This window comes from Plectropomus leopardus, chromosome 8, assembly GCF_026936395.1.
Source record: "Plectropomus leopardus strain MGB_pleo_1.0 chromosome 8, ASM2693639v1, whole genome shotgun sequence".
Lineage (NCBI taxonomy): Eukaryota > Metazoa > Chordata > Actinopteri > Perciformes > Serranidae > Plectropomus > Plectropomus leopardus.
Window position 1 is genome coordinate 28,890,967 of NC_142183.1, and position 14,757 is coordinate 28,905,723.

A 14,757-nucleotide genomic window follows, 5' to 3' on the forward strand; every position below is an offset into this window, starting at 1 on the left:
CCCTAGTTATAGCTTTACACTCCTGGCAATTGCATTAGGGCTTCAAAATACCTGAAAGTGGTGTTTGTTTGAGAAGATTATCTTGCTGAACAAAACCTGTAAGTATCTTAAACATTTGTTAACCATAGCGCTCTTTTTCTGCAATGATGCAAACTCCAATGGAAAAATCCCATAGGCTTTTTGGCGGACTTTCAGGTCAGCCTACAGGAAAGCGTCATCCCTGAAGCACTCTGGTACTGTTGATTTGGTCTAACCTTTTTCATCTCAATTTGATGGCTAGAATGAAAACTAAAGTCCTTATGCTAGAAGTAAGTTGTTATGGTCCTTTCTGTTGAAAAATAAAAAATAAAAATACATCCATATTTTTCTGAACAAAGCTAGTATTAAACATTCACTTAGGCCTACTCTCACAATTATCTGGCAAGCTAAATTTTAACCCTTTTTTTCTTTTACCAATTGACAGCTTCATTTTCCACTTTATCTAATTAGACATTTAAGTGAAGATGTGCAACATGACGCATTTTCCTCCTAAATAACTTTCAGATCAGTAAATATCTTGAATGGACTTACCTTTACAGTTGGTAAGGCAACTTTGGTCAGCAGCCTAAATGGTCCACAGCCACAGCAGAGCAGAGCACCTGGCGGGCGTTAGGACCCAGCGGTGCAGCTCCAATGAAGCCGTTCGGGCAGCAGCGATGTTATGGCAGCGTTTACCTGCGCGCTACTGACGAACTAACCCAAACATTAAAGCTAACCTTCTGTAACACTACTGAACACATGCTGTGCTGTTGGTAGTTGTGCTGTGACAGGTTCAGTGATCGCAGGAGGCTGCGGCTCATCTCTCAGCTACTGATGGAGCACATCCTACTGCCAAAGGTAACCGCGGCTCCGGTTGCAGTGATTAGATACAATTTCCGCACTGTAACGTCACCTCCACTGTCACCAACAAAACCCGCACAAATGCGTTCACGATGACTGCAGAGATTTAATCCAAATGATTAAACAAACAATCAGGATTATTTCAAGGGCGTGTGCTTTGTCGGCCACGTAGGCAGCCAGAGTCCTACTGCTATCAGCCACAGCTGACGGCTATGTGCGTGTGTATGTGTGTTTGTATCAGTGCAGTTTACACACGTGTGTCAGCTGCCGCGTGAGGAGCTGACCGTGTGCTGAGGATGACGAGGCTGTCTGATGTTGTTCTCGCTCCTCCAGGTGGAGAATGTCAAGCTGCTCGACAGGGTCTCTCCCAGAAGAAGCAGAGTGGGCACCCTCTACCTGACAGCCACACACACCATCTTTGTGGAGAACGAAGCTGGAGTGCGCAATGAGACATGGGTAGGCAACAGATCAGTACACTTACCGCTGGGACAGACAAACTTAAGTGATTTCACTTGTCAGGAGATGTCAAATACGGTGTAGGGCACAACATAGTGCCTATGCTGTACAGCAGGGGCGTAGCACCAAATTCTGGGGCCTATGCCTTAGCAGTCTTTATGGGCTCCCCACCCAGCTTCCTTCCTTGATCTTTCTCTTGCTGCACATAACTGGAAAATTTAAAAAAAAATCAGTTTGGTTTCCTCCCCTTTCCTTTCCTTCCTCCTTTTCCTTTTTTGGAACCCTGATATCTCTTTCTTGTGAAAAGACATGATGGTGTATGTTGGTGCTCCTGAAGCGTAACTCCTGGGCTACACTGCTTGCATGAGCAGCATGTGACAGCTACCTTGCTGAATTGCTGCAGCTGGCTCATGTGGCGTTCACATTGACAGCATTGTTGCTATGGTGCTGCCGCAGAGCTTCCTGCAATAACTACTGTATTTTCACAATTAAAAGCTGATTCTCCAAAAACAGAAGAAACTCTGGCCAAAAAACACTGTCAGCAGGCTTATGTTTTCAAACGAAAATAAGAGGTGTTAAGTTAAAAGTAAATATTTATATTGTTTTCATATTTGTGACATATAGTGATGGAATCTGTTGTGAAAGGTGGTTACAGGGAAATCCTAGGGCAGAGGAGGACTGAAACACTTTGCACCTTTAAGGAACGAGAGGGGCCTCAGAGAGCTTCTGCTATTTTTTTCATACAAAGTTCAGTCTTTCAACCCATTTATTCAGCCAAATTTAATTTCGTTATGGCACTAATTAATAAAAAATACAAAAAATAAATTGCAAACAAAACCTAATTCAACCCCCCCGTGGTCTGTCGGTAATCACTGCCACTTTTTTTTCCCCCCACCACAACGCCCCTGCTGTAGACAATACATGATGTTGACTTTATTTCAATACTGTAGTCACTCTGTGCATCCATGCATCATGATGCCTTAACAACATAAAACATACGATAAAAGGTTCATGTTTGCCTTTCATTAATCTAAACAGGTGCTTCACAGTTTGGTGTGCAGTGTGGAGAAACAAGCTGCCTCCCCCTCAGGATGTTCTCTGGTCATCCACTGCAAGAACTTCCAGGTTCTTTATTTTGTCATACCTCGAGAGCGGGAGTGCAGTGATGTCCACCTGTCCCTACAGCGGCTCTCCCAGCCAGGTGAACAGTGTTTTCAAAGGATCCATTTGTTGGGGTTATTGCTTAAATATGACTCAGCAGTTTATAATGTGACACATCAGTTTTCTACAAATATAAGATATCTTCAGCATATATCTTTGCTGGCCAAATTTGAGGGAACCCTGTTAAAACGTAATATATAATAAGATAAAAAATAATATCAAGTGAAGTCTTTATTATGTTTTCTCCTTATTATTTACAAAGTCCAGTATCAGCCACAGTCTAGTTTATATTTCCTCTGCTTTTGCAACACTTTTGCCTGTGTAACTTCTACAAAGTGTTTTTTTTTCCATGCATCAAACTTCAGCTGTCATCCATTGTTATGCCCTGCAGAGCATTACGAGGAGCTATACTGCTTCTCCTATAAGCCAAACATTGATGAGGAGGACAGACGGCAGGAATGGGACTTCTTGGACCTTAAGGCTGATTACAGCAGAATGGGACTGCCAAACTCCCTGTGGAAACTCTCCCCTGTCAACCAACACTACAAGGTCAGAGAGCTGATTTTGATGGCCGGTTGTACTTTTTCATCCTAATATGGACATGGCAGAAGCTTACACTTTTGTTTTGTTCTTTTCTAAAGGTGAGTGACACTTACCCCGCTGACCTCTTTGTGCCTGAGTCCGCCACACCTCCGGTCATAGTGGGGAGCTCCAAGTTCAGAAGCAGAGGCAGATTTCCTACTCTGTCGTACTACTCTAAAGAAAATCATGTAAGTTGACTGCATACATTTTCTCTTTTTATGTTTGTGTATGCTTCCTTTTTCAACTCATGTTAATTCAAAGGGCGTGAAGTGTGGATGGTGTTTTACTGTCAGTGGTGAGTAGGGATTGTGGCTGCACTGACAGAACCAGACTCTCTGAACCGCACAGGAATGGTGCGAAGCTTGCAACAGGAAAGTCAAAAGCAGTTATTTAGCAGAAAAATGTTGATGTGAGATCACATATTTAGATGTAATTTGTCATGATGACATTATTACTGTATTTTTTTATTGCTTTTCTTGGTAAGTTTTTGTCGCCAAAATTGCTTGTGATAGTGATCGGTCATCCTCATCTCATTTTTCTCTGTTTAAGCAGTCAAAAGTTTTTGTTTGACAAAAAATGCAAACCAAAAGTGAGTTTTGAAAGTCTTTAAAACTCAAGTAAACATGAAGTCACTGCTGTTAAAGTAGTGGAACTGATGATGCTCTGATGGCACCAAAATAACCAACACTCTGTTTGGTTTGGTTTGGTATGATTTGCTCTGATTGTCTGACTTATCATGTGGGTTAAGGGCTTTCTTCTAATAATGTATGTCTGGTACAACACAGACAAGCCACAGGGCAATAGGAGACTGTGTGTTTGTGAAGATAAAAAGCAAAAACAGACGTCCACTCTGCAGTTTTTGCCATTTCAGTTTTTATCAACAACAAGTAGATCTTCATCATGTCATGGTCACAGGAGTAGACATTAGTAAAAGACATGGGATAGAGAATTTATAACAAAAAACCCCAAAACATACAGAAGGATCGACACTTGGTCTCCAGTAAAATAAGATGGAAAGAGAAACACTGTTGTATGCAGGAGATTCTTAGCCATTTCATCTGAACAGACACTTTGTCAAGTTGACAAAAGGTCCTCTGAGGAGGTATCTATGCTGTCATTATTTCAAAGCATAAATAATTTCCATTTTCTATATCTGAAGCGAGAATAAGCCTAAATGGTCATAATCCGCTCTATTAATCCTTGGCTGGACAGTTGGGAGTGCTTTATGTGTGTGAGGTCAGCTTCCCAGGCTTGAGGGTCCAGTGTGCGGAGCTCAGTTTGTACAAAGGGGCTCCGCTCTGGTTCATGAGCCAGAAGGGAGAATCACACAAGGCTCTCCGGCCCTCTCCCTCGTGGCCAATAAATGGAGATACGAGCAATTGTGTGGTTGATTAATTTAAATGGAACATGCAAGGAAATAAAAAGCACTGTGAATTTGTATTCATGCTGATTCTCATATGTCCGACTGTTTTGTACTAAATGTTATCCAAAGTACAGTAATAATTCACTTGAAATCAGCTGTCAGAGGAGTACACATTCTTGTCCCCTCGCCTCCTCCCAGGCTGCCATCTGCCGCAGCAGCCAGCCCCTGTCAGGTTTCAGCGCTCGCTGCCTGGAGGATGAGCAGATGCTGGAGGCCATCTTGAGGTCCAACCCCCGCAGCGACTTCATGTATGTGGTGGACACCAGGCCTAAGGTGAGCCCTCTGTGCCCAAGGAACGGCCTGCGAAAATACAAGTCTTACAGTACTCCGCTGTGTGTTCAGGTGGCCCTTATTTTCCATACCGCGTTTTGCCAGCTGGATGGTCTCACAGCAAAAGCCTTGAAAACATCCTGGCTATGTGCTTTCTGAACCATAATCAATATTATGTAACGGACAGTTGTGCTTTTTTAAGTCTCCTCTGGCAACTACTATGGCCGAAGGCATTGTGCTTTCGGGCTGTCTGTCCGTCCCATTCTCGTGAGACGGTATATGTATTCCAACAGCGCTTCTAATGGCGGCCTTGCCCAAAAAGTAGAAAACAGCAGATGTTTTAATCATGGCGGGCAGCTACAAAGAAATGAATGTGGGAATGTGTGTGAAACCCGACAGTGTTACCATGGTGGCCACTTGTCAACAGATAGCACCCACCTGTCACTTAAAGAAGCCACGCTCATAATTATGTATATCTTTAACCCTTTAAAAGCTGAGCAAATTGGTTTGATTAGCAAAGGACATATTAACAAGAGAAAAAGCAAGAAATTAGTAAAAACAAATAAATAAAATAAATAAAATAACATTATAAAAAAAACATCAAAAACAAAAAAAATCAAACAAACAAGAAAATGACCTAAAAAGGTGCTGCAGAAAAAAATAATATATTTTTTGTAACACAATTTTATATATAAAATATGTAATTATTTAATTAAATTAATTACATTGTTTTTGGTCATTTTCCCCTTTTTAAATGCATTCTCTATCAATCCTCCCCTCTTTTTAAAACTTATTTTTGAGGAAAATTAAAGTTGCCATTAGTTAGTTGCCATTGTCTTAATGTCTAAAAAAACAACTCCAAACAATTGCTCAGGTTTAAAGGGGTAAAACAGCTTGTGAAAGGCGTCTGAAGGCAGCACAAGGAAGCTGATGTCGATCAAGGTTTCAAAGGGTTAAGGTTTAATAGCATTTCAACAAGTGAGTTATATAAAAAGTCAACCTCTGTACAGCTTTCATTGGTGTTGAAATTAGATAAAGAGACCAAAGCCATTTTTTGGCAGCAAACATGTTTTTTTGTACTTTAAAATCTTTGTTATATATGAGCCTGGACAGATATGAATGGAAACTATCACTTGACAGATTGGTGGATGCATACAACAGCAAGTCGGTAAGTCTAGTTTATTATTTTTCTCTCAACAAAATATGTTTTAACAATTCATCCAATGTCTTCTTAGCTGAATGCAATCGCAAACCGAGCTGCAGGAAAGGGCTACGAAAACGAAGACAACTACTCAAACATCAAATTCCAGTTCATCGGCATCGAGAACATCCACGTCATGAGAAACAGCCAACAGAAAATGCTAGAGGGTAATTATCATTTTTTCGCACTGATTTTAGATTTATTTACCGTAGAGGAGGTTTGAAAGCCGCAGCAGTTCATCCATCACTGTGTCAGAAATGTTTCACCACATCAGTGTTTGCAGAACGAAATGTATATTTTCTGGCATTGTCTGTTTAAAGTCCGCTGCTTCTTCACATTACTAAAGCAGAGCAGGACCCCATGCTACCCCTGTGGCTTTCATATGCACTCATGCGGACTGGACTGTGCTGCAATCAGGCCTCAAATGAGCCCACAGGAGAATTTCTGGGTATTGTGCAGGGGTGCTCCTAGGAAGACTTTGAATCCATCTGGATTTTATTTCTGAGCTATTTTGGTTTCCCGGAGTGGACAATCCGGGACCTTATCCCCCAAAGAGAGAGCGAGGGCGTGAGAATGATGGGATTTCAAGTCTGAAAAGTTATAGCTGTTCTTAGTTGTGATAACTCTTTGCCCCCTGGCAGCACAAGGGAAGTCTTTAAATGCTGGAGACAGCGACTGCCCTTCAGAGGCTGCCTGACTCTCTCTGCCCAACTGCACACTTCAATAAAATTTCGAAGGCCCCCCGCCTGGTAGCATTTGCTCAAACATTTCTTCTAAGTGGAAGTCCGCCCTGCTAAGTGTTACAAAGGGTTCAGTGAACCCAGTCACCTGCTCGCTCCCTATCAGCGGCCTCAGAGTGCTCTCACAGGTCAGCACACTGATAAAGTGTCAGCAAAATTCACTTTGTCCCCTCTGTCAACACCTTAATGAGTGCAGAGTGAGCATGTGTTTTCATACGGTTATCTAAAAGTGTGACTGAATTATGAATGTTAATGTGATAAATTACCCCGAGCAAATGTAACGTCAAGCTGAGGAGAAGCGGGTTCATGTCGCTCTGCCCCCTCAGTCAACTTGCAAATATTTATGTTGAACCCTGAAGACGGAGAAATTAATTTTAGGTTTCAGTTTTACAAGAAAAACAAACAGAATGCAGGAAGACGTACATTCATTTTGGAAAATACACAATAACAACACTGCAGTCCACAGATTTGCGAGCGTCTCTGTGAGGCTATGCCAGGACACAGTGGTTCCTTTTTAGCAAAACGCAAACTTTAAACTGATAATGTTAACATGTTGATGTTTAGCCGTATGATGTGTACTATCTTCGCCATTTTAATTAAGTACTTTTCAATGCTAACTTTTGCTAATAAAAGAAATTCTAGTCTTTGCGCTTAAGTCACATGTCAACACAGGCAGGTCCTAAGTAAAGTCCTAAGTGACGTATGACGAGTAACAAGTAAAGTCTTTTGCTAGGAATGAAAACCATTGTTGTTTGTTGATTCAGGATTTGAAGGGAAATCAATGAATTTGTGGTACGCTTTTTAAATAACATACAATTTAATCTTTGGGTTAGGGGAAAGGTATTAATATTTTCGGGTCAAAAGATTCCAGTCCAAGTAAAGTCACGAGTCATTGGTGTTCAAGTCCAAGTCGAGTTGCAAGACTTTTTAGAAATGTTGTTAAGCCTTAAGTCATAAGCACAAGTAAAGCTGAGACTGATTAGAGTTGAATTAGTTTTGCATGACTTTAGTCATCAACCAAAGCATTGGACACATTTTTAAAAACATTCCTAATTAAAAATAATCATCAGGGGAAAATGAATGCCTGAGCCAGATATTATGGTAATGAAGTAGTTGCTAAGACATTAACTCAAAACCACAAATGAACATCATGGAGGAAAAGACAGGTACTTTTTTAGGTATCTGCAAAGTCATTAGGATGCATCCTCTGGGAACCATTAATATCCGTATGTATAAAAGCTTGTGCCAATCCGAAATTTTGAGATATTTCGCAAATAAAAACCTTGACCTAATGAGTCTTGAGGAAAATTCAGGGGAAGACCGGAGTCAGCAGGACTCATTTTCTGGGAACACTTGATTATCTGTTCAAAATTTCATAGCCATCCATTTAAACATTGTTTAGCTATTTAAGCATGGACCAAACGGACAAACTGCCATCACTGCAGCCGCACTGCGAGCGTGACTGAAAACACTGACTGTGGTCCAAATGAACCATCATGTGAGAAGCTGAAGGGAATAAGTTCTGAAAAAAACAGTGTCCCATATTTTCTCATTTCATGCACAAATTCCATATAAACGTATCGTCGTGGATGTTTAGTGATGTGAAAGTGAATGTGAGATTCAATAATGTCCAGTGATCAGGTATGCTCCATGTTTCCTGCCAGTGAGACAGCTGTGTTGTGCTTACAGTGTGTGAGCTTCGTTCCCCCTCCATGTCTGACTTCCTGGAAGGTCTGGAGAGCTCAGGCTGGCTGAAGCACATCAAAGCTGTTTTGGATGCAGGCATCTTCATCGCCAAGGTCAGTCTGGAGGTTAATCCCCGCTGTCTGCCTCACCACAGCTCTCAATATTAGCTTAGGTGTGTGTGTGTGTGTGTGTGTGTGTGTGTGTGTGTGTGTGTGTGTGTGTGTGTGTGTGTGTGTCTGTGTGTGTGTGTGTGTGTGTGTGTGTCTGTCTGTGTCTGTGTCTGTGTCTGTGTGTCTGTGTCTGTGTGTGTTGTATCCGGTATGTGTAATGCTGATGTTGTCTGTCTGTGTACACTCAGTTATGAGGCACACCTAACTAAAACATATACAGTCTGATACATAAGTCCTGCCATTAATACTAATACTATATATAACTGGGGTGGGCAAAATAATAGAAACACACAGTATAACACACAACAGTTGAACAGAATCCCAAATTACAGCCTCCAGCATGAGAGATGAGAACCAGAACATGAGACAGCAATCATCAAGCAGGGGCAGGAATTTGTCTCTCATGTGCGTTCTCGTGCGTACGCATGCATGCACAATACACACATTACATATACACACCCTCTCATAAAAACATAGTGTGTGTTACATTTTTTTAAACATTCCTCCAACAAATTTCAGCACAGCACCTTCATCAGAGGGATTTATCAGATTTACCATGTTTACAAAGAGTTCTACAGTGGTGTACTCTGCTTCATTTTTGGCAACTGAAAATTCCATTTTGACATTTTTCTAAGAGATCAACTGTTCCTGCATGATGTAAATTTCTGGTTTCAATTCTGGCACCGATTCTTTGTTGATATTTGCACTTTGATTACAGTAGATGTTTCTGAATGTATTATTTTATCCTGATTGTGCTGAGGCACTGCATAGACTGTGTGTGTGTGTGTGTGTGTGTGTGTGTGTGTGTGTGTGTGTGTGTGTGTGTGTGTGTGTGTGTGTGCAGGCTGTTGCAGAGGAGGGTGTCAGTGTCCTGGTTCACTGTTCAGACGGTTGGGACCGCACCGCCCAGGTGTGTTCAGTAGCCTGTGTGCTGCTGGACCCTTACTACAGGACCCTCAAAGGACTCATGGTAGATACTGGACCCTTTCTTAAACTTAAATAACAGTGTAGAATTGTATTTAGGTAGCATTTTGAATTTCATATACACTCTGTTTCATAATTATATATCCAGTTACATTCTGGCTTTAGCTGACAGTAGTCAGTACTGTCTTTGATCAGAAGGATTTGTACAGACTAACTTGGAATCCACCAAGAGCCACTATGGAAAATAAATATAATAGTGAAGCCTGTTTTGGAGAATTCCCCCTAAAGTCAGAGGAAAATGACCCCACACAGAGGGGGAAGAGGTTCAGTCATTCTGCAGGGATTAACTTTGCACTGTGTCTGAACCTTTATTCAGGACTGACTGATGTTGTGGAGAAACTGATGGACCTTCTTATTTTTTGGCACTTACATGTTTTTTTCGGCTTTTAGGTTCTCATTGAGAAAGACTGGGTGTCATTTGGACACAAGTTCACCCACAGGTTTGACCCTAAAACTTTCATAGCGTTTTGGTTTTAGATGTCTCGTTTTGTTCTAACTATTCTCACCTAACCGTCCTCCAGATGCAACCACCTGGTAGGAGACCCTAAAGAGGTATCTCCCATCATCGATCAGTTCCTGGAGTGCGTGTGGCAGCTCATGGAGCAGTTCCCCTGTGCCTTTGAGTTCAATGCGAGATTCCTCATCACCATTCACAGCCACATCTACTCCTGCCAGTATGGAAACTTCATTGGCAACAACCAGCAGGAGAGGAAAGAGCTGGGGTGAGATTTAAACCTGCAGCCACCATAAGTTTCTTTTCCTTTTCACAGTACAGACATCTTGTCAGAGCCAGCGAGACTGACCACTGAAGAGAAGTGACAGCCAGTAGTAAATTACACCACCACTCTGATGCAAATAAAGGCAACTTTGTTAGAAACAAAAAAAAAGGTTATTCTGAATCAATTTCTTTTTTCAATCATGATTTGAAATTGTCTTCATCTCTTGACATTCATACAGTTTGCGCGAGAGGACTCACTCTCTGTGGAGCTATCTGTGGAAGAACCGGGCAGACTACATCAATCCTCTTTACCGGCCAAACCACAGCCAGACTCAGGGGCTCCTCCGGCCGTCTACTGCCCCCTACTGCTTTAAGTAGGTCCTTACAAACTATAACACACTCCGCTTAGGTTTAAAGTCTGGTACACGTATTTCCTATTACTTGTATGTTAAAAACACTAGTCTGAGACATTCTTGTGATGAATTCATACACAGTAGGAACTGCTTATAGTGATCATAGTTGCAGGGATCAACCACTTATATGGATCAAAAAGCTTTTGAGGGAATCATTTCTATACAAATGCTGTAGTCTGCTTTCCATGTACATTTTGGGTCTCTTACTTTACTCACGTGGGGGAAAGTATCTGTGGTTGAAGCCGTCCATCAAGTGGATTAATAATGCTCCCTTGGGTGGAGCTTTAGTGACAGAAAAAGTGAAAGTATTGGCAGAAAATCTGGGAAAGGACAATATTGAAGTTTCCATAAACTGGTTTGAGTATTTTAAAAGATAGAGAACATTGTGCTTACAGAGAAGGTTTTCTCTGTAAGCTGTTTATGAAACAAAGGAAGAAACAAGAGTTGATGTGCTCCTCTCACAATTGGAAATCTCCTCCTTCATATAGGTTTTGGAGAGGGCTGTATAACCGCTTTGACCGAGGGATGCATCCTCGACAGTCTGTGGAGGATTATCTGAGTGCCATCCAAGAGGAAACACAGCAGCTGGAGGAGCAGCTGGCCTCACACAAGCAGGTAAGGACAGGGCTATAAATTCACACTGCTTGTCTTTTTTCAGGAGATTTTTTTTTTTCTGGTTATGGAAGATGACCGTAGTCTTCATGCCTTATATTATCAATAGAAAATTGCTCAACTGGAGCAGGAGCAGAAGTGGAGTGTCACCCAGAAAGGAGCTGCCTTTGATAGGAGCCCCACAGCGTGGGCTCTTGGTTATGACCTCGGTCTGGCCAACACCCCTCAGGACTACACCGGGGGCTTCTTCACCAGCAGCCCCTGTCAGCCCAAAGCACCAGACAGCAGCCTGATCCTCCTGACCAAGGACTCAAACCAAACATCTGAATCCAACCTCTCCAACGGCAGCGAGGAGGAATCGGGGATAGCAGACGTGAGCTGTCGTTCACCTCTCAGCGAGGACAGCACCAGGGATCCAGACTCTGATGAGGCCGCCTACTCAGCTGCCTGAGCAAATGTAGCATTTGGTGGAAGGTGTAGCATCAACTCGCCGTCCACTGTGCCACTGAACAAATACTACTGTACCTTTTTTACATTCACAAAGTAACCCAGCTATAGGCTCACTCCAGGAAAACAAGTTTTATCCGGGTTACACATGTGACTTGCACTCTGCATGTGGTGTGGTGGACCCTTCCTGTTCTCACATAGTTAATAGTTGTTTACTGTAGCTGACCACATTTTACTTCTTACTGCGGTAAGATTCTACCGAAAAAAAAAAAAAAACAAAGCTGAATATTGCTTATGTCTGTTGTCGATGGCAGAATTAACCCGTAGGAGTTTACACAGCAACTAGACAAAATAGTGAAATGCTTCCAGGACAGTAACCAGTTTAATAATGGAGTCATGTCAAACAAGATTCAACTGAAGCCTAAGATAAAAAAAAAATAATTAAAAAAAAAAGAAAGACTAAAGACTGAGTTTTGTGAACAATTCAGTGCAAATGTAAGCAGAGGGTGTCAGCTCATCGAATTACTGGTGAGCCATTTAGTTTTGTGGTTTTTTGCATTTTACTATGATCTTCAATATACTTTCATTCATTAGGAATCATGCTTTACAGTGTATAAATATGAAGTCATTGGCAGCCCTTTGAAATTGAGTTTCTAAATCAACATGAAACAATAACCAGAGTTTCAGCGAGACCAAATCATCATTTCAGTTGCATTGTTTGAACTTAAAGGAGCTCTATTCGATTTTCAAAGCCTTTGTTACGCTGAATTTTATGCACACAAACACCGTAGCAACACTTCCACAGACAGAGGCTGGACAGAACTGTGTAAGACTGTTTTAATGAGACACAAAGAGACAACAGTGCTAGTAAACACTATATCAAAGCAGCTTTCACTACTACTGATACAGGGAGAAGTCATATTGGATTTAGAGGTCTTCGTTCGTGAGGGTCCTCTGAATTTACTTCTGGGCACATTACAGTGGAAATTTCCAAGTGGGAACTCGGAAATTCTGACCTCCCAGTGCAAATGTAATATACTACATGATGAAGAGGTTGTCTCCACATGGCTCTCAACATGGAGTTGGCTGAGCCAGCAGCTAGCAGCTAACGGTGCTAACAGCTGGAACAGTGCTGACAGGGCTAACAGTGTTAACCAGGCAGAGACTGGAGGATGGGCATTACGCTCCTGAGACAATGCCATCCTAATATCAGTGGTAACCACCATACAAGCACAGTAGAAAACAGTGGCGCAAGCCAGTGGGATACAAACACAGGGACTCACGTGCTTTAACATGCGTGCACTACCAGACTCGCGACCAAAACAAAGAACAGAGCAGCTCAAATTACAACACAGAGAGATGGCATGATTTCATTCTCTGCTCAGGACACCATAGCACCACTATATCTTTACATAGCAAATAGGTGTTTGCAGCTATATTAATGTTGTGAATGTCTCATAGAGCTCCTTTAAGGACAACAAAGTAATTTAAAAATGGGAAAAGGATTTGACAAACATATAGAATACAGGCAGTCGACACATGGTGCTAATTGGCCCTCAGAATAACTCATCTCTATAGCAGTGTTTGCAGAAATATTGTTTTACTTTTTTGTGATTTTGCCCAGCGCTCATTTAAATGCTGTTGCACCTTATGGTCACTGCTGCTCATTCACAGGCAGTCAGGGGTCAAGACTTCAGTTTGGCCTGATGGAGCAGCAGTTACCCAGTTCAGCCCAAATCTTATTTCAAATAGCAATGTAGTGCCGTTTCAACCCCAGAGGACATACTGTGACGAAACAAAACTTACTCAGCACACCACAGGGACCTCAGCTGGTTTTGGGTGTCATTACACTACAGTAATAACCAGTAGTTAGCTGTGGTTTATTGGCACCTTTTGGTTCACACCTGGGTACTTCAATTTCATCACATCATATATCATGTGATATATACACTTAAAACAGCTATACGTGTGTTGTGATCAAACCAAACTTCTTAACAAAGGGAATCAGCCCTCTACTGGTACATATAGTGATAAGCAATCAGAATACTGAATACTGAACCAGCAGACTAAACATCAGACATGCGAACGCAAGGCAGCAGATTACAGTCTGTCTTTTAAAATTGGTGCCGTTTCAATTAGCATTAAAACTGCTGACTTTAATAACACATTATGTGCACTCCAATACTGCAAATGAACAATGCAAAGATTACTAAGCAATGCATTTAAGATATTTTTGTACTGTGGCGCATTTTTTTGAGTACTTGCTTTAATGCATGTTGTTTTTATTTGTATGATAGAGTCTAAAATGTCTGGTCACAAGGAATTCTGACCCTGTATAAAAGAAAGAGCTTTATATTGCTGCGTGTATGTGTTCAGGTGGAATAAGAGCCAAATTTGTCAAACTGATCTTAATGAAAAGATGTTTAATTTGTGTCAATTTTCTTTGAAATAAATACATTATTGTCAGTTCTGTTGTTCTGATCATTCTGGACTGTGTTCTTGCCTTTCTACTGTGGTAGACAATAGCTACAACAACAAAAAAAGAAAAGACAAAGTTGACAGTATGTGAGCTTTGGATTTTCCAGAGTGACTGGGATACTGGTTGTAGAAACAAGATGATGTTTAATTTTTAAAGTGTAATTTTCCAGTGCTTCATTGTGATAAGGGTGCAGGCAGAAATAAGAGTATGATCCTTGGACAAATAAAACCAATGTTATCCAGCATTTGTATACTACAATGGGAAACATCTAAACAGCCCAAACTCACAAAGGTTGGCCAATGAGCTGCATAGACTATGTTTCCTGAGATATTCTTGAAAATTATGCACATTTGCAAAATCAGCTCAAATTACAAATGACAGCCATGCTTTTCAAGTTGACTGATATTAAAGGGCCCTACCAGATTTTATGACATCATTCTTTTAAGTTAAAACAAATCAAACATATGGGGAAAATTATTCAAAGATCTTATGTCTGAGTGGACTGTACGTGGACATTATTAACGTAAGAGAAAATG

The 14,757-nt window shown here is 41.3% G+C and overlaps 1 protein-coding gene across 1 annotated transcript; it reads left to right on the forward strand.

Moving 5' to 3' along the window:
• The first annotated feature begins 697 nt into the window (after positions 1-697).
• On the forward strand, positions 698-14,208 carry mtmr7a (myotubularin related protein 7a). The gene is made up of 14 exons (XM_042493359.2): positions 698-876; positions 1,213-1,335; positions 2,374-2,536; positions 2,888-3,045; positions 3,138-3,266; positions 4,640-4,774; positions 6,007-6,139; positions 8,402-8,511; positions 9,413-9,538; positions 9,943-9,992; positions 10,074-10,274; positions 10,510-10,644; positions 11,172-11,298; positions 11,405-14,208. The coding sequence occupies exons 1-14, from the start codon at positions 853-855 to the stop codon at positions 11,744-11,746; spliced, it is 1,956 nt and encodes a 651-aa protein (XP_042349293.2). The 5' UTR covers positions 698-852; the 3' UTR covers positions 11,747-14,208.
• The last annotated feature ends 549 nt before the right edge of the window (positions 14,209-14,757 follow it).

Bases quoted from the DNA above. Each gene is read 5' to 3' on its own strand.
- mtmr7a (XM_042493359.2), top strand. From the start codon at position 853: ATGGAGCACATCCTACTGCCAAAG. The intron at 10,645-11,171 runs GTAGGTCCTTAC...TCCTTCATATAG, and splicing joins ACTGCCCCCTACTGCTTTAA to GTTTTGGAGAGGGCTGTATA. The intron at 11,299-11,404 runs GTAAGGACAGGG...TATTATCAATAG, and splicing joins AGCTGGCCTCACACAAGCAG to AAAATTGCTCAACTGGAGCA.